The following is a 19,572-nucleotide window of genomic DNA, read 5'->3' as shown; positions in this document are numbered from 1 at the left end:
ATACAATTATATATATAAATATTTATCTATTTTTATTTAATTTCATAATTATTTATTATTTATTCTCTAATAACTATTTAAAATAATTTTTAATTATTTAGAAGATAACAAAACTATATATTGAAATTGAAATTGAGATAAAAATCTTAATTATTTAAATAAATAATTACTAAAATTCTCCAATTAGAGACGATTTTTATATAAATATATATATAATCGAAGTTAAAACACGAAAATAATTTATTATATATATACATCAGGAAGATTAAAATTTGTAATTTTAGAAATTATGTTAAATATTATATTTGTTTATGAAATATTATGATATTTTTAATTTTTAATATAAATTATTAATTAAAACATTATGTGAAATGAATATTTTATTTAAAAATAAAAAAATAAAAATCGTGGAGACTCGATTCTCACGAATCCCACTCGAAATACAATAACGTGTAGAATTTACTAGTATCGTGTTTGATTTGTTAACGCTCGACGTCTTTCTCTTTGCAAAACTTTGAGAAGTTCTAGGATAAGAACTCGTCACTTGAGTCGGTGTGCAAGGTTTTCTGTTTGTGATCGGACCCATTTTTAACTTCTTGAACACATACAATGTCTTTCATCTTTTCTCTAAGCATGTACACTCATATTTAACGTGTCAATAAATCAGAGGAAAATACTTATTATCAGCAATCGACGATGGATTGATCGGACTACATAAATCTGCATGCACCAATTGCATTGATCGCTCAACACAAAAATTGGTTTGAGCCGGAAACGACAATCTTGCTTGTTTGGAGACTAGGCAACTTCCATATAGTTCGTTCAAGTGTATAATTTTGGGTAGCCTCAAAGCCATCTTCTCTACCACGGTTTTGAGCGCATGAAAATTTACATGCCTAAATCTTACATGTCACAGTTAAGTTCGATCTGTGAGTGCCGTTAATAGAAAAGTAAGTGGCGTCAACCGTTGAATAATTAAATAATAATATTTTATTTTTAATAGTTTTATAAAAAAAAATTAGTGACCAATTATTTATTTTGTCACATAATTCACACATGAAAATAAAGAAGCGTGTAGAAGTAAAATTATTATTATTATTATTATTCAATTTTCAACTTGTCTTATAATTTAAGCATTTGAAAAAGAATTGGATTTTTTAATTTATTTTTAACGAGAAAAAGATGAGAGAATAGAACATTAAAACGATATATCTAGAAAAAGTAATTTAGAATAATATAAATAGAGAATAATTGAATAAAAATTATAGTACAAGGAATATGAGATGCGTCTAAAATCACCAATTAATGGCATATTCTCCCCATTTTGATGCCCATTTAATGCTCAATATCTTTACAATTTTAATTTTAAATTTTATTCTTATAGTTTTAAATTATTTAATTTAGTATTTTGTATTTAATTAGTATATTAACCTGTTGTTTGGTTTCTATTGACTATATTAAAACAGATTTAATTAAATTATAAAGATTACCATAATATATTCTTTTTATTAAAAAAATGTAGAAAAAACAAACCATTTTAATTTCACTTTTTATTCTCTTTTTATTTTTTTTATTAACTTTCTATTTTTAAAAATAACAAGATTCTATTAAAATACGATATTAGGAGAATATATTTTAATAATTAGTTATAAAGTATATCTTAGATATCTTTAATATTTTTTTCTTTATTACTGGGAGTTTAGTAATATCTTTAATATATGATATGAGAATATATTTAAATAATTAGTTATAGAGGATTAAAGATTACTTTTTAAATTTTATAGGCATTATTTAAACCTGGTACTGACGGTAAAGATATATTTTTATTTTTTAAACGAAGAGTATTATTAAAACTTTTTAAAATTCAAGGTATTTTTAGCCTTTCATCCTAAATTAATAATAAAAATATTTATTAGATTTTTTTTAATTTAAAGATATGAATATTATTTTAGACAAAATGATGGGTTTGAATGAATGTTTTTTTTCGTTAGACTCGAAAACCTTTCTTTAGGTCATTCTATTTCCGTGCATATTTAGGTTTTTAAGGTATGTAAGCTTTTTTTGGAGGTTCGGAGAAAGCTCTAATCAATAGAGTTTTCTTAATCTTCCTTTCCCGAGAGCGAAAAGAGGGACATAAAATTCTTTTTCCTTTCTTCTGCGAGGACGGGGCGATTTGGAAAAGGACAAACTACTTAAATTATTAATTTGGTAAAAAAAAAAGAAAAAAAAGAAAAAAAAAAAGACAATGATCTTGGTGGGCGGAGTTGGACTTGGTTGACCGATGGCAGACGCGCAATGACCCATCGTTTTTGGAGTTCACATGCGACAGCTTCCAAATAGAATCTGCCACGTGCATATGCAATTCAACCATTAAAAATAATAATTATTTATTTATTTTAATTTCAATTAGCGCTGCTTTGATTAAATAATAATAATAATAATAATAATAATAATAATAATAAATGTTGAAGCCGCGTGGATTTAAATATAATTAGCACCTAAATTAACAATTAAGATTCAATTAATGACAACCAAAAGCCTCTGCATTTCTTTGTTGACCAACGTAGTTAAGCGGATTATCCCAATACGTGGTAGCTTAATCATGTGCTTAAATCAATTTTAATATTCTTCATTACTCTAATCCGCTCCACTTAGTCAAGGTTCTAATCTACGTACCTCGTTTGATCTTCGAAGTCACGTAATTTGATTTGTGATATGTCTAAGCTATTAGAACTTCTCTCGTATAATCATTAGAGGTATTTGTTGGATTAATAAAGTCCCACATCGGCTAATTTAGGGAATGATCATGAGTTTATAAATAAATAATACTCTCCCCGGTGTGAGGCCTCTTGGGGAAGCCCAAAGAAAACCCATGAGAGCTTATACTCATAGTGAACAATATTATATCATTATGGAGAGTCGTGTTCGTCTAACAGTATTCATTCTTTGAGTTTTTCGTTTTGGGGTTCCTCTCAAAGTATTAAAATGCGTCTATTATGAAGAAGGTATAATCCTACTCCAACCAATGCACTGCAGTGACTAGTTTTGATACATTTTGTAATCGTCCAAGCCTACCACTAGCCAATATTGTTCTCTTTGGGTTTTCCTTTTCCCCTCGAGATTTTAAAACATGTCTATTGTGGAGAGGGTTTAGCCCTACTCCAACTAGTGCACCACACCGATGATTAGTCCTGATACCATTTGTAACCGTTCAAGCCCATGTTAGCAGATATTGTCCTCTTTTGGATTTTAAAATGGGTCTGCTAGAGAGGTGTTTCTACACCATTATAAGAATGTTTCGTTTCTCTCTCCAACCAACGTAGTATGTTTTTATCGACATATTTCTATCTATTTAATAGATAAGTGAAGTCCTCTAAAAATTTTAAGCCACGAGAGTAGATAACGTCGAAAAATTAATAAAAATAAATAATTTTTTTTTTAAATTGTATTTTAAAAAAATATAAAAGAGAGTAAAAAGTAAGGCACCCAAAAGGAATAAAAGGGAATATATTATTTAGCAGCCACGAAAATGAGGGAAGGAAGTAGGAATCAGCCACAGGCACTCATAACGGAATATTCTTTGATTCATAAGGCTAAGGGGATAGTGCGCTTCTTGCTTCGAATATTCTCATATTCCAATTATTTATTCTTTTATTTCTTTCCACTTATCTCACCCGTTGGATTTCCCTCCATCCAAATCTCCTCAAATCCAACGGCTCACATGCCTATCCTTTTGATTTCTTTCCAGTTTCCCTCCACAAACCACTATAAATACCGCCCTCTGCCCCTTCTGTTCTGCATCAGACAAACGTTTTCTGAAGAACGAAGCAGTTTCTTAGAGTTGCAGGAATTTTCTGAGACTAAAATGGCTGGAATCGTCGTTGTTTTTGACTTCGATAAGACGATCATCGACTTGGATAGTGATAATTGGGTGGTGGATGAACTCGGTGCCACCGATTTGTTCAACGAACTCCTCCCTACGATGCCATGGAACTCTCTCATGGTAGTGTATTTTTTCTGTTTGTGTTCGTTCTTTTTTGTATTTTCGGTAGTGGAGTAGAGATTTATGTTGTGGATTTCAGGATCGGATGATGATGGAGCTCCATGCACAAGGAAGAACCATTGATGAAATTGCTGAGGTCCTCAAACGCGCTCCGATTCATCCCGACGTTGTTCCTGCCATTAGAGCCGCTCACGCCATAGGGTAAAGAATCGTAGAATCTCTATCTGTTTCTCTTTTTCCTTTTTTGTTTATGTTTTTATCTCTCATTGAGTTATAGCGGCTGAGATTTTGTGTTCTGTGTGTGTTTCTGTTTTTCAGATGTGATTTGAGGATTGTGAGTGATGCGAATATGTTTTTCATCGAGACGATTTTGAATCATCTCGGAATAAGAGAATGCTTCTCCGAAATCAATACGAATCCAGGTTTCGTCGATGAAGAAGGAAGGCTGAGGATTTTTCCTATCCACGATTTCCACAAATCCTCTCACGGATGCAATCTCTGCCCTCCTAACATGTGCAAGGTACTGTATCTCTATATTTGCAGAACTGTGTATGATCAAATCCGAATCAATCAATTTCGTATATGCTGAGAGATTTTCCTTCGCAAAATTAGGGCATAGTTATGGAGAGGATTCAATCGTCGTTAATGTCAGAAGGGAAGAAGAAGAAGAAATTCATCTATTTAGGAGATGGAAGTGGCGACTACTGCCCTAGTTTGAAGCTTGGAGAAGGGGATTTTCTGATGCCGAGGAAGAATTTTCCACTGTGGGACTTAATTAGCCAAAATCCACTTCTGATTAAAGCAGAAATCCACGAATGGAGCGATGGAGAAGAGTTTGCGAATATCTTGTTGAGCTTAATCAACACCATTTCCATGGCGGAAAATGCTCAGTTCTTGTCGTCTCAAAATATGGCCGTTCCTGCATACGAGGCCCTGCCTTCGCCCACACACAAACCAGCAATGGTGGCCAATTGAATTCTATAGCAAAACGCAATTTCTTTAACCGATCACACTATCTGCTGAACTACTTTTTTTTTTCTTTCTTTCTTTCTTTCTTTGATACCATCTAGTGAAAATTATGTATTGAGGGCTCAATTTTGGCAAACGCCAATTCAGTCTTTGCGACATCTATTTTATTTAATACTAAAATTGATCAGTAATTTACAAAAAGAAATTAGATCAATCCAACAGAATCCATTACTTTAGTTTGAATTGAGTTCGTTCATAATTGGGCTAATTTGATTTTATTGTTAATTTTTAAAAATACATTTTTATTTATAATATAATTATATATACCTATATTTTATAATTATTTTTTTTGATTATATAATATTTAACTAAAATTATTTTTTAATTATTTAAAAGGCAATTTCACCCGATAAATCGAAATCTTAGTTAAATATTTAAAAATAAATAAATAGATATTTTATGTCATTGTTTAATAAATATTGTTTAATCGAACACCATTCTCATTAGATCGATCCAAAGGAATCCATTACTTTATTTAATTTTATTTTATTGTTAATTTTTAAAAATACATTTTTATTTATAATATAAATATATATATACATATATTTTATAATTATTTTTTTGATTATCTAATATTCAACTAAAAATAATTTTTAATTATTTAAAAGGTATTTTCACTCAATAAATAAATTGAAATCTTAGTTAAATATTTAAAAATAAATAAATAGATATTTTGTCATTGTTTAATAAATATTGTTTAATCGAACACCACTTTCATTAGATCAATCAACAGAATCCATTACTTTATTTAATTTAATTTTATTGATTTTAAAAAAAATACATTTATATTTATAATATAAATATATACGTATATTTTATAATTATATAATATTCAACTAAAAATAATTTTTAATTATTTAAAAGTATTTTCACCAAATAAATCGAAAATCTTAGTTAAAATAACTAATTAGATAGGATTGAGTCAAGTTCATTGTTTAATAAATATTGTTTATGTCAAAAAAAATTTACGAGAATAATTAGGTTGGATGTAAAGAATATTTCAATCCAACCCAACCGAACCCAATTCACGAAAACTCCTACCAACTTGAGACACGTGAAAGCACTTACGTTTTTCACGTTTTTTTTTTAATTCTTTTATCTTTCTTTTCATTATATACCTATATATTTTAATTTAAAGAATATTTATATTTTAAAATACACTTTTTCTTTCCTGCGTGATTATCTTAAAACTCTTAAATTTCAACTAAATTGTAGAGATAAAAAAATAATAATATTATAAAATAAAAATATAATCGATATTGTCCGATTAATTTTTTTTTAAAATTAAGTTAGGAAACATATTTCTCAGATGGTTATTTTAAACTTTCAATTTTTAATTGGTTAGTTGAAAAATAATAATTTGTGAATCAGAAAAGAAAAAAAAATAAATATTGTAAATTAAAATTAAAATTTTGGATAGCTTTTAAGTGGTGAAAAGTAATTTTTATTTAAACTTTCTATTCTTAATTGATTAATTTAAAAAAAAAAAAAATTGGTACTGTGGAGGTGAGAAAAAGAAAATAATAAAAATAAAAATAAAATTGATATAGTCAAAGATTTTATTTTTGTAACGTAGACATATAAAATGCTAAAATAAAAGTAGAATAAATGAATCAATAAAATGTAAAGAGAGAAAAAAAAAACTTGCTCGACGCGTGGCACCACATAGTAGTGCCATGTGGTTGGCTGCGAGTTTAATAAAAAAATTGATATAAAAAAGAAAAAGAATTTAAATTTTAAAGTTTGTGTTTATTTAATATTTTAAACTTTAAAAAGTTTTCTAATATTTTTGACGTATTTCTTCACTAAACTATATTTCAATTAACTCGATTAAACTAGTAAAACTTGTAGTTTAATATTATTTGTAACCTATACTCAATTTATACCAAAAATGTCACACATTAAACTTTAATAAAAAATGATATGTTTTATTATACAAATTTAAGCTTTTAAACATTGAGTTGGATTTATCTATTTCTTTTTCTAAATTTTTAGTCTCCTCCATTATTTTAAAAAGAAGAAAAAGTTGTTTTTATTAATTTAAATTTTAAATAAATAATAAAAAAAAAGGGTTAAAGTTAACTAGAAGATAATAATTTTGAATATGGTTCTTTTTTAAAGGAAAAGATTAAAAATGATTCTATAAATATTGAATTATTATAAAGTGATTATGTCAATCACTTTTTTTTTTTTTTTTTTTTTTTTTTGACAATCTAACTTTCAAGTAATTCTTTTTACATACATAGTCAAATAGATAACTACTAAACAATAATAAACAAACTCGTATTTAATTTATAAGAGAATATTTAATTTTTTAAAAAGTATAACACAAATCTAGAAGTTCAAACACCAATTGGACAGATATGCCCTTTGTGTATGTCCCGTGTCATGGTCATGATCGTACATTTTCAACCATGTGGCACTGTGATCTTGACAAGCTTTGAGGGAAACCCAAGCCCCATATACATCTTTCACCCGTCTTTGTGGTTTCGTCGAACCTTAAGCGAGGTTCGTGTTACCTAACTGAACACAACTTGTGCAGAATCCAAACTTGTTCGATCACACATGTCACCCGTGTGTGCATGTTCAATCATTTGCGACTTAATCAACTTGCCTCTATACTAGGCCATCAATAGGTTTAGCTAGGGCGTTTATAACACGACCTAAATAAGCCTCGCTTACTGGTATCTGAGCAATTCTTCCCGTTACTTTTACATAACTTCCCTCATTCCCTTTTATGATACTGAGCCAGGCAAAACCAATAAAATAAAGAAACAAATTTATTCGCCGAGCAAAAGGAGAGGAAAATATACCGGATTAGTCGATTCGAATTGAAATGGATTGTTGTTTTAAGTAATCCGGCCAAGTCATTTGATTTGATCATGCCTTTACTCGGGAGCCAAGGTCTCTCAATGCAACGTCGATCTCATCCTGTCATCTTGGTTCCCTACAATATAGCCCACATATCATGATGACATCTCAAATATTGGGATGTCATTGGCTATCGACTCACTTGGACATACTATTGAAAATTGGCCCATGTGCCATTCATAACCTCAGACATCCCAAACATCCATCCATCCGGGTTCGATTCAAGTATTGGACTCTAACGTGTTCATGTCATTATTTATAGACTCTGTACTTGAAAAACAAATTTCAAAGGAACCGCCTGAGACAGCTAAAGTCATCTCCTGTTTCAGTTTAGAAAGCTTCTTCTAACACTTCCACTACGAGATTAACTACCTTACTGCAAAGCAACAGCCTTCTTCAAAGTAATCCAAGAAGAAACTACTACCAATACTTCACAATGCATAACTATCTTAAAATGCGCATGATTTTTCAAGTTCACATAATCCATTGTCATTATTTAGGCAGTGATATGATGTGTAGTTTGCAAGCATTTGAAGAGATACCAGCCTGATCAATGCAATAAAAGTTCAGGGCAGCAGCGAACGGAGTCCCTACCGAAGTAATGAACGCTTTTCAACAAAATCTTCCTCATTTTAGACCATGCATACCTGTAAATTAAGAACATGCAAGATCAATCAGTTAACTTAAGTAGAAATACTCTATATGTATGCCGCCTCAGTCCAACGATGGTAACATGCTGCCCTGAAGCTCCTCCATAACCGTGCTAGCTTGTTCAATATCCTGGAACAAGAAAACCAGGTAAATGAAGGCATATTCAATATGGACCTCATTACTCTTTAAGGATATAAGAAGGCTACTACTTGTGTTCTTTCTACATGAGAACGTTTGAAGTGTTTCATTTGAATAGTTAGAATAGTGGAGATTTCTTCTGAAACGGGGTCCTCCATCATAGATGATGTTTTAATAAAGAGAAAAAAACAAGAAAATAATATTGAAAGCAGGATTGATTCTCAATAATATAGTAGATTAGATATCTTATGTGAGATCTCGCATCGGATGGGAGGAGAACGAAGCATTCTTTGTAAGGGTGTGGAAACCTCTCCTTAGTAGACGCGTTTTAAAAACGTTGAGAGGAAGCCTAAAGAGGACAATATCAGCTAGTGGTGGGCTTGTGCTGTTACAAATAGTATCAGAGCCAAACACCGGGCTATGTGCCAGCGAGAAGGCTGAGTCCCAAAGAGGGGTGGACATGAGGCGGTGTGCCAACAAGGACGCTGGCCGATTGGGGTGGCCTACATCGATTGGAGAAGGGTGCGAGCGATAATCAAACATAAATTAAAGCAAACCATATCATATCACATGGTCAAACACTAATAACAGGCTATCACTCGTTGGAAAGCAGAACATGTTTACAAAATCACAACTTCGAAATTAGTATCGAACAATTTTCTACAGAACACTAATCACCTAATTCATTCCTGGGCAAACACTAAGATTCAAAAATAATAAACTTCATATAGAATTGGCAAAAGGCAAACCGATGTGGATCAGATTAGACTACCAGCTAAGCAGCAGAAATATTCAATTTTATGATAATACAAAAATAGATTGCATTCTGATACAGATTTTTCCTAGAACCTAACAGGGAAGATAGATTGACGTACATATGGAGCAGGTAGAGCATTACCAGGAGCCATCAAAGCCTCACTGCTGCATATTTCAGACAAGAACAACAAACAAAATACTCAACCTCCCAGCGATGCTACATCTTCTAATATTATGTTTGAGAGTAATTAAACTTTTATTTATTGCTTTTCGAACCTTTGTTCAGCTTTTTTTGATGGTTCGTCCAGTTCACTGCCTCCTGAATGTATAGCAAAACATCAAATATGCACATGAGCCCCAAAATTCAGATTGTGATGCAGAAAATATGCAAGAAAAATGTAGACAACACATTGAGAGATGAAAAAATTAGAAGCGAAGAGATAATACAAATCTGCATAATGAATAAGAGAAAAGACAGGTGTGAACATGAAAAGTACTTGAATCCCGGCAGGCGGCGGAAAAGGTTGTGAATCTCGCGAGCCTTGACATCGTCAGGGAGACCGGAGATGAAGAGCGCGTCGGTAGATTATAGATGTAGTAAGGATCGTTAGGCTGGTGAGCATTCGGCGAAATGCCAATGGAATTCACGGTGGAGAATGGTGGAGATCGGGGCAGATGTACTCCGAGCACGGCGGAGTGTGAAAAGGTCCGACTGGGTTTATCATGTTCAAGTGGGTAAAAATTCCTCTCCGCTGTGTTTTTGTGTTTCGTTATGATTCGAGAACGGTCTATTTTTATAATTTAAAAGTATTAAAATATTGGTTTTGGATTTAATAAGAATTTTAAATCATTGATGTCACATTTAAATCAAGTAGAGTTTTTTTTTTTTTTTTTTTTTTTTTTCATCCTATGAATGTCATCTAAATATTTCATAACGTAACAAGAGGTTGAACTCATCGAGATTCTTGGGATGCATCGAGCCTGCATAACCAATAATGGAAACCGACCTTGATGAGCTAGCTCTCTTCGTACGATGGTCGACGCCCACGAGGGCTCTCTTGGGCCATGGGTTTAGTATATGTAGCCAAGATCGACCTGGACGATTCTGATGTAGAATAAATTTTGATATACATCAAATTCGAGGTTGAACTCATCGAGATTCTTGGGATGCATCAAGCCTGCATAACCAACAATGGAAATCGACCCTGACCATGATGAGCTAGCTCTCTTCGTACGATGGTCGACGCCCACGAGGGCCCTCTTGGGCCATGGGGTTGGTATATGTAGCCGAGATCGACCTGGACGGTTCTGATGTAGAATAAATTTTGATATACGTCGAATCTTCTCTTTGTGAGACAAATTGACAAGTTAGTCCAACAAATGTTACATTGACTCGGACATATATGACTATAAAACCGTCAACTACCAACTGATTAAAATTGATAGGTCGGTTTTCTAGTGTCAATTGTGCCTAAAATTGACACTTATCGATCGATGCTCACCCCTAACGAGTAGAGTAAGAACGAATAACATTATATGGATAGTTACGAGTGTCTATGATACGAGTGTCTATGAGATGGGACTACCTAACCTAGACATAGAGAACATCATACTATTTTCCACATTGAATACAGAGAATCTGAAAAAACTGAAACGATTATCAAATTTTCGTGTTCAATTTGACGAAGTTGCAAAGAAATTTATGTATATGAAGTGTTCGTAAGTTGAAAGGTAATTATTGAAATTTTCTAAAAATGATTTCGAGCGTTGTTTGTTTCTAGTTCCATCTCATTCACTAAAAAAGAAACCCTAAATCGATTTCGAGGTGGTTCTAGTGGAGATCAAATCCCCAAATTCTGCTTGAATGAGAGAAAATCCAATTCTCTTCGACTTCAAGACTAATGAATTTTTCCTCTATTGGATGATGGATTCCGTAGAAGATGATTGAACGAACTCAAAACTAGAAAAAAAGATGAATAAAGAAACTACTAATTTCATTCGAAATGATTGATGAAATCAAATTAAACATTACGGTGAATAACCGGAAATTGAAGATCCAGGAGCACGCGAACCGACGGTGAAGACTGCTGTAGCTTCTTCATCCAAGAACAGATCATCCGTCTTCCTCACAGCGGCGTGGATCAGCACCAGCACAGCGCCGATCAGAATCGACAACAGGATATTGAGCGTCGCGTTGGTCAGAAACAAGAACACAAGTGTGAACACTGACAGCACAGCCAAAACCACTCGATCGTCAATCAAACGGCCGAGGAGGATCAGAGGCTCGTCGCGAAGGAAGTAGAGGAACAACCAAACGGCAAGCATGGCGGTGAAGACTATGAGGGAGATCGGATGCCACAGGAGGCTCAAGAAGAGGATGAAGAGGACGATGATTGCATAATTCATACGGAAGTAGGCAATGTTGGTTTTGACGCGAGAGAAAGTGTCGCGGAAGTTGAAAGGGAGAGTGAAGGAGTGGAAATCGAACATGAGCCTCCATGGAGCACGAGTGGCGAAACCGGCTTCGAGACGCTGTTTACCGCGGGAGAAGAATTCGAGGTTGGAGGAGGTTCCGGGAGCGGCGGAGGTGGGGATTGTACCGTAGGTGGTCATCGGAGCGGCGGAGATTCCGGCAATTTGGAGAGGATATTAGGGGAAGACGACGGAGAGGAAGGAGAAAGGTCGCGGAACTCGTGACCGACGGATGAAAGGGTTCGTCGGTGAGTAGTTGGAACCTAAGAACTGGATTTGTCTGATTGTTTGGGTAAATTAGGAATAACAATAAAATGTTGGGGGTACGAATGACAATAAATAATAATGAGTTTTTTTTTTTTTTTTTTTTTTTTTTTTTTTTTTTAATGAAAATTATTAATTTTTTATTTAAAAATACTCGAGTTTAAAAATAGATTATCTCTAAACTTTTAATATATATTTTTTTTAAAGTTCATAAATATTTTATTTAATTTTTTTAAAAAATTTAAAGGTATTTTTGAAATTAATAAAAAAAGTTTAAAATATTTATGAAACTTTTAGTTTCCATTAAAAAAAAAAACCTAATAGTATATATTTTTTTAATTAGGATCATTTAAATTTTTTAAAATATAAGAATATTTTTTTAGATAATTTACTATATTAAGAGATAACTTAAAAAATTATAATTTTAATCTTTAAATTTTATCTATTTAATCTGACTTTTAAAATAGTATATAATATATTTGGTAAATTTTTAAACTTTATTTGCTCTATTAAATATAAATATAAATTTTATATTTAATAAAATTATATTTTAAATATTTTTCAAAAGGACAAAAAGAATTTTAAAAAAATTGTTATTATGATAATTTTAATATTACATAATGATCTCTCTTTCAAATATCATTACTATTACACAAACATAAAAAAATAAATTACGATGGAAGAAACCTTCTCTCCCACTAAAATATGATTTTAAAAACATTCAAACACGAGACAATTTAGTTGTCCATGATCTAGCTTCTCGTGTTCAAAGGCATAGATTGCCATAAAGAATGAATGGATCTTGTAGGATTCTCGAGAAATTCTTGTTTCAATCTCGTTTGAAGATCATCCACTAGGTGTGGGCGATGTTATTGCTTCTGAATTCTGCATTCTCTATGTTTTCACGTTCGTGGTTACTATTCTGCTAAAAGTACTATATTAACATTACTTGTTAAGACGGGCTACTATCAGTTCAAATAGGTACACCCTACACACACGTCATTTACAATCAGTAACAAGCACGCACGTAAACTACGAACCGTGTTGAGTGATACTTTTTATCAGTCACAACGGGCGTTCGAACTGTTTTTCTTCTTGGTTGTTATGTAATTGGTGAAGTTAATTGAGCTTGTGCTTTGTTTAGCTAAAAAGGCAGCTCCCCTAGCCATTGTCATGGGTCCTTTCTTTTCTTCACCCAAACTGGCATCCTGTTCTTCATCCTCACTGTGGGGAAGTTTATGATTCTATCTTCCTCAGCTACCCATCTGTGTAATGTACCATTTATGGGGTTAGTTTTAGTAGAGTCAGCTGCTACGAGCGTAATGAAAGAAAACGAAACATGGGACCTACTTAGAATGACTTTTCAAGTGTTTAAAAACGTTTTTTTAAGCACTTAGAAATGTCGTGAATGAGTTGAGATGGGAAAGTGATGTAACGAGCGAGGTACCTGAAGCGAGTGACGAAGTGGTGAAGGAAGATGGAAGCTTCAAGCCTGGCTAAGTCAAGTCCAGGGCATAGTCTTTGTCCACCTCCAAAAGGAGTGAAATTACAACTACTCAAGTCTCTGTCCTGTTAAACCACAGAGCCGTCAGGGAGACATGGTTTTTCAAAATAAAGTTTTTGGTATGTATAACAGCCCAAGCCTAAGCCCATCGCTAGCGGATATTGTCTTCTTTAGACTTTTCCTTCCCGGGCTTCCCCTCAAGGTTTTAAAGTGCATTTGCTAGGGAGAGGTTTCCACACCTTTATAAGGAACGCTTCGTTCCCCTCTCCAACCGATGTGAGATCTCACAATCCACCCCCCTTGGGTGTCCAGCGTCCTCGTTGGCACACTACCCGGTATCTGACTTTGATACTATTTGTAATAGCCCAAGCCCACCGCTAGCAGATATCGTCTTCTTTGGGCTTCCCTTTAAGGGCTTCCCCTAGAGATTTTAAAATGTGTCTTCTAGGGAGAGATTTGTACACCCTTATAAGAAATGTTTCGTTCCCCTCTCCAACCGATGGGGGATTTCACAATCCACCCCCCTTGGGTCCCAGCGTCCTCGCTGGCACACCGCCTGATATCTGGCTCTAATACCACTTGTAATAGCCCAAGCCCACCGCTAGCAGATATCGTCCTCTTTAAGCTTTCCCTTCAAGGGCTTCCCCTCAAGATTTTAAAACATGTCTGCTAGGGAGAGGTTTCTACACCCTTATAAGAAATGCTTCGTTCCCTTCTCTAACCGATGTGGGATCTCACAATCCACCCCTTTTGGGGGCCCAACGTCCTCGCTAGCACACCACCTAGTGTCTAACACTGATACCATGTGTAATAGCTCAAGCCCACCACTAGCAGATATTGTCCTCTCTGAGCTTTCTCTTCAAAGACTTCCCTTTAAGGTTTTAAAACGCGTCTACTAAACAGAGGTTTCCACACCCTTATAAACAATAATTCATTCCCCTCTCCAACCGACGTGAGATCTCACAGATCCTCATTTGAGCACAAATTTAGAAACGATTAGAATAAAGAGACGTTTCGGTTTCGATTCTTACTTGCCACCTCCATGGATTGAACTTGTAAGGGCAGTGATAGTGACTGTCATCAAGATGAACGGATCTAAAGTAAGTAAGCACCGACCAGCCTTTGGGTATTAGATATCCTTTTATGTTCATGTCTTTCATGGCCTTCCTCATGACACCAATTATGATGTTTCCCATCCTTAGTGTCTCTGTGATCACCTGTTCAAATCAAACCATGACTCAAAGTGTTCATTCATACTGCAACTAAACTACCCTTTTCTTTCTAGTTCATCAAAAGCTTAATGCATTACATTCTGTGTAAATGGCATTGATAGGTAATCGCTCCAATGCAATGCCTCTCCTGCCTGCTCTTTCAGCCTTTTCATCTTCAAGTTTTCCTCCTGATATCAGTTCAAGCACCCATATGGTTTAACAACTAATCAAACAACTCAAAGAACAGCAGCATTTTCTTTACACTAAACTGCTACTGATACACAATAATCTATGCAGTTAACTTAGTTGGCGGTGCTCGGGTCATAATTTGTAACAGTCCAACCCACCGCTAATAGATATTGTCCGCTTTGGTCCGTTACGTATTGCTGTCAGCCTCACGGTTATAAAACGCATCTACTAGAGAGAGGTTTCCACACCCTTATAAGGAATGCTTTGTTCTCCTCTCCAACCGATATGATAAAATCGTGAGGCTGACAGTGATACGTAACGGGCCAAAGCAGACAATATCTACTAGTGGTGGGCTTGAGCTGTTACAAATGGTATCAGAGTCAGACACCGAGCGGTATGTCAGCAAGAACGTTGGGCCTCCAAGGAGGTGGATTGTGAGGCTTGAGCTGTTACGTAGTGTCTATTTTGGGTCACTTTCCCACTATTCTAATGGATTCTACTCTCAGGGTAGTTTTAAAACGTTTATGAAATATCAAAGGTAATATTGCAACTTTTGAAAGAACGGAAAGTTCTAAGGAACTTTTCATAATTTAACTTACAAGGGACATGGCTGATAGGGACACTGTTAAAATGGAAAGGAAAGTAAGGATATTTTCTTTCGAAGTGGTTCGAACCAAAAAGATCGAGAGTTGTTAAGAACGTAGCGTACCGTTAACTGTTGAAGTGCCTCGGGGCAATCCGAGAGGTACTTTACTGCAAGAGTCATCAAGATTGGCACTGAATCTTCCCCAGGAATCATCATATCAATCATGTTCTCTGCTATAAGATCATCTGTTAGTAGCTCACTTTCATCTTTGAGCAAAACTTCCATGACATCTTGTGGGACAGCCACAGGGGAACTTCCACAGCTTCTTCTTTCTTGTATGATCTTCTTAACTAATTTAACCATGGCCCTTTTGGCCTGTAATTCAAGCATAAAAGGAAGCTCCATCAGGAAAATGGTGATAGTGAAGGAAGATGGTAAAGCTTTTACTATCCAACTTGCCTGCAACGATTGGTAAAGCCTGCTGCCTGGTATGTTCACTGGCAAAGCCATAAGCCCAGCGATGAATTCTTGGAACTGTTGCTTGACAAACTCCATCCTTTGACCAGGATTTAAACTAATCAATATCTTTACTAATACTTGAAAGGAAATCTGGAGACAAAAGGAGTTCATTTAGTAACTTTATGAACAGGAAAATGATAGCTAAAAATGATTACATAGGTAAATTCTTTGGATAATATGATTTGAACATAATTGTGAGATCCCTGGTTGGGGAGGAGAACGAAGCATTCTTTGTAAGGGTGTAGAAACCTATCCCTAGCAGACGCGTAAAGAGGACAATATTTGCTAGAGGTGGGCTTGGGTTGTTGCAAATGTTATTAGAGCCAGACACTGGACAATGTGCCTGCGAGGAGGTTGAGCCCTGAAAGAGGTGGATATGAGGCAGTGTACCAGCAAGGACGCTAGACTCAAAAGGGGGTGGATTGAGGAAGTGCCACATCGATTGGAGAAGGGAACGAGTGCCGAGAACGCTGGGCGCTGAAGGGGGGTGGATTATGAGATCCCACATCGGTTAGGGAGGAGAACGAACCATTTTTTATAAGGGTGTAGAAACCTCTCCCTAATAGACGCGTAAAGAGGACAATAACTACTAGCGGTGAGCTTGAGTTGTTACAAATAGTATCAGAGCTAGACACTAAGCAATGTGCCAGTGAGGAGGCTGAGCCCTGAAGAGGGGTGGACACTGAGACCCAAAGGAGGTGGATTGGGGAGGTCCCACATCGATTGGAGAAGGGAACGAATCCCAGCAAGGACGCTAAGCCTCGAAGGGGGTGGATTGTGAGATCCCACATCGGTTGGGGAGTAGAACGAAACATTCTTTATAAGGGTGTGGAAACCTCTCCCTAGCATACGCGTTTTAAAACAAAACCTTAAGGGGAAGCTCGAAAGGGTTATTTAGACATGAATGATTCACTCAAATCAGGTAAAGAGGGAGAGAGGGAGAGAGAGAGAGAGCTGACATTTTTGGTTTCATCTTGAAGGTAAACAGGACTGTTCTCACTCCAATTCGCCATAGCTAATTTGACATAACACTCCATATCCTTAGTTATTTGAGCTTTGAGATATGAAGACTTGAAGAAAGCTCCTACAAGACCATGAATCCTCTTCTGCAAGCTCCCATTTATCAGCAAAATAGAAGATTTCCCCATCAATTCCGTCAAAGATTTGGGATAACACGGTACAAAAGCCTTGGCATCACTTTGCAGAATGAACTTACTAACTTCTGCATCAGTAGAAACAATGGTAGGACTTCCAAAAACATGTGACTTGAACACCTTCCCATACCTGCGTACAAAAATGAACCCTCCATTCATAAGAGAAACCAAGCATCATTTGGTTTTTGCAGATAACTTACAGGCGACGACGCTTGTCCATGAAGGCTTCAGGGCGGTCCGAATAAGCGCAAGCGATGAACTCGAGCGTCTCACCAATGAAAGGCCAGCCAAGAGAACCCAAAGGGAGGTGGCTGCAGAGCTTTGATCTGAGAAGGCTAAAGCAGTTCCTATAGAGAAGAATGATGGTCAAAAAAATGGCTGTCAGTACCAAAACATCCCAGAAACTGTCCATTTTGGACAAAGATTTGCTCTGCCGCCCTGCCTGCCAGGCTTTTCTGTGTGTGGTTCTCTTAAATATGGTTAACCATCATCACCACAGCTCTGACCACATCTTTTCACATTCAAATGATTGAAGAATGAGTTTCCATGTGTATGTGCACGCGTGCAGCAGAGAAAGACAGAGAGCTAAAATGACATGGATATCAGTTCATATCAGTTCATATCAATTCATGAGTCTAAATACAAGGAATTGTTTAATGAACAGATAATGATTGTATTCTAAAGCAATCAATGACTAGAAATGAAGCTTTTATTGATTTAGATTTAGAACAATGATTAAGAGTTTAAAGAGGGAATTAAATAAGGTTTGTAGTTAGTCCCCACAGCTATATGATTATAGCACCAAATGAAAGGTGTTAGCTGGGCAGCCTCATGCAAGAATCAATTGACTCCAACCACACCACATTCTCTCATCATCATCATCATCCCCTACACTCAACTTTTGTCCTCCTACGCCTAGAAAACCCCTCTCCTTTTTAGTCTTCTGTCCCATCCACAGTTCATTCTCATTATACAAATGCAAGTACTTACTGCAGATAGCAACAAGGGCTGCCTTTCAAGTGAGGGCATGGTTGATTCTCAGTTTGTTAGGTACTGATGCACGTCTGATACCCTTTTTCATTCACTTCAAAACCCATTTCTTTGTATTTTATTACCATTTGTTGGGGGATGGGAAATGGTTGTTTCTTTCACAAAAGATTAGAAAAAGGAGGGAATATATTTTAAGCCCATCTCTTTTTGTTGCACATTTACACTTCCAAGAATCTCTCTTCACTCTTGGACTCTGTGTTTAATTCCACCGCTAGTAGATATTATCCGTTTTGACCTATTATATATCGCTGTTAGTCTCACAGTTCAAAAATACGTTTGTTAGAGAGATGTTTCCACACCCTTTTAAGGAAAGTTTCGTTCTAGGTCTCACAATCCACCCCCCTTGGGGACTCAACGTCCTCGTCGACACACCACTTTGTGTTTGGCTCTAATACCATTTGTAACGGCCCTAGCCCACTACAAGTATATATTGTCCGCTTTGGTCCGTTACATATGGCCATCAACCTCACAGCTTTAAAACGCGTCTACTAGGGAGAAGTTTCCACACCCTTATAAGGAATGTTTCGTTTCCCTCTCCAACAGATATGAGATCTCACAATAGTTACAAACGGGGGTAGATTGTGAGATCCCACATCAGTTGGAAAGGGAAACGAAGTATTCCTTATAGGGGTGCGGAAACCTCTTCCTAGTTGACGCGTTTTTTTGTAATAGCTCAAACCCACCACCGTTAGAAGAGGAAAGACCCGCTTTTCGATAGCCATTTTGCTTTAAAGGGGTGGCTTGTTTATTTAACAGCATCATTTCATTAACCCCCTGATTCTTTTTGAAGCATGGAGCCTACAGTAGGTACATTGGAAGGAGCTTATGACAGACTATATAGAAAGACTAAAATATTCCAAAAAGAGAACCAAAAACTTGACCCATTGGAAGTTGCATTCAGTTTGGGTTTTGGAGGTTTATGCATGCAGATAGAGAAATCTCACCACACATTGGATAAGTCCAAATCCATTTGGGAAGAAGATGGTGCATTATTTCATTCTGCCCACGTGAACTCTTCAAGTTGCATATGTTGTTCCCTTGGCTTTTTCTCTCAACTTGGGTTCTAATAAAGTGGACGCTTCTCCTCATACAACCTACAGAACCTACACTAAAGGCAAACACAGACACCAAAAGGGCTGCCTATTCTTTCCCTCAAAACTGAAGGTTCTGTCAAT

The 19,572-nt window shown here is 35.5% G+C and overlaps 4 protein-coding genes across 22 annotated transcripts; 1 reads left to right on the top strand and 3 right to left on the bottom strand.

Annotated features, from left to right (window-relative positions):
* The first annotated feature begins 3,788 nt into the window (after positions 1-3,788).
* Positions 3,789-5,128, top strand: PEPC1 (Pyridoxal phosphate phosphatase-related protein). Its single transcript, XM_023692340.2, has 4 exons — positions 3,789-4,003; positions 4,083-4,204; positions 4,322-4,523; positions 4,616-5,128. Exons 1-4 carry the CDS (start codon positions 3,866-3,868, stop codon positions 4,976-4,978), a joined length of 825 nt encoding a protein of 274 aa, XP_023548108.1. The 5' UTR covers positions 3,789-3,865; the 3' UTR covers positions 4,979-5,128.
* Positions 5,129-7,294: 2,166 nt separating this feature from the next.
* On the bottom strand, positions 7,295-10,282 carry LOC147790014 (uncharacterized). 16 transcript variants are annotated; one of them, XR_015423124.1, is made up of 7 exons: positions 9,935-10,279; positions 9,725-9,767; positions 9,568-9,613; positions 9,107-9,195; positions 8,446-8,683; positions 7,846-7,979; positions 7,295-7,775 (listed from the first exon to the last, which is right to left on the bottom strand). XR_015423124.1 is itself a non-coding variant. In XM_087128890.1 (7 exons), exons 1-5 carry the CDS (start codon positions 9,995-9,997, stop codon positions 8,602-8,604), a joined length of 309 nt encoding a protein of 102 aa, XP_086985016.1. In that variant the 5' UTR covers positions 9,998-10,282; the 3' UTR covers positions 7,295-7,775; positions 7,846-7,979; positions 8,446-8,601. The 16 variants fall into 16 exon arrangements, 7 of the variants coding, with proteins under 7 accessions (XP_086985016.1, XP_086985017.1, XP_086985018.1 ...); XM_087128890.1 differs by having other exon boundaries at positions 9,568-9,610; positions 9,946-10,282; XM_087128891.1 differs by having other exon boundaries at positions 9,591-9,613; positions 9,946-10,281.
* A 1,139-nt stretch (positions 10,283-11,421) lies between these two features.
* On the bottom strand, positions 11,422-12,232 carry LOC147790013 (PRA1 family protein F3-like). The gene has a single exon (XM_087129103.1). It carries the CDS (start codon positions 12,059-12,061, stop codon positions 11,477-11,479), a length of 585 nt encoding a protein of 194 aa, XP_086985229.1. The 5' UTR covers positions 12,062-12,232; the 3' UTR covers positions 11,422-11,476.
* Positions 12,233-12,855: 623 nt separating this feature from the next.
* On the bottom strand, positions 12,856-19,483 carry LOC111806843 (3-epi-6-deoxocathasterone 23-monooxygenase CYP90D1-like). Of its 4 annotated transcripts, XM_087129101.1 has the most exons (10): positions 19,342-19,483; positions 17,548-17,694; positions 17,414-17,477; positions 17,153-17,299; positions 16,134-16,283; positions 15,798-16,049; positions 14,998-15,087; positions 14,720-14,905; positions 13,632-13,753; positions 12,856-13,449 (listed from the first exon to the last, which is right to left on the bottom strand). In XM_087129101.1, the coding sequence occupies exons 1-10, from the start codon at positions 19,365-19,367 to the stop codon at positions 13,356-13,358; spliced, it is 1,278 nt and encodes a 425-aa protein (XP_086985227.1). In that variant the 5' UTR covers positions 19,368-19,483; the 3' UTR covers positions 12,856-13,355. The 4 variants fall into 4 exon arrangements, with proteins under 4 accessions (XP_086985227.1, XP_086985225.1, XP_086985226.1 ...); XM_087129099.1 differs by having other exon boundaries at positions 17,153-17,477; positions 17,548-17,932; XM_087129100.1 differs by having other exon boundaries at positions 17,153-17,477.
* Between the last annotated feature and the right edge of the window lie 89 nt (positions 19,484-19,572).

The sequence above is a fragment of the Cucurbita pepo genome, chromosome 12, assembly GCF_057944985.1.
Source record: "Cucurbita pepo subsp. pepo isolate OVF chromosome 12, ASM5794498v1, whole genome shotgun sequence".
Classification (NCBI taxonomy): Eukaryota; Viridiplantae; Streptophyta; class Magnoliopsida; order Cucurbitales; family Cucurbitaceae; genus Cucurbita; species Cucurbita pepo.
The sequence above is the reverse complement of the archived record's forward strand: the minus strand, read 5'-3'. Positions and strand labels throughout refer to the sequence as shown.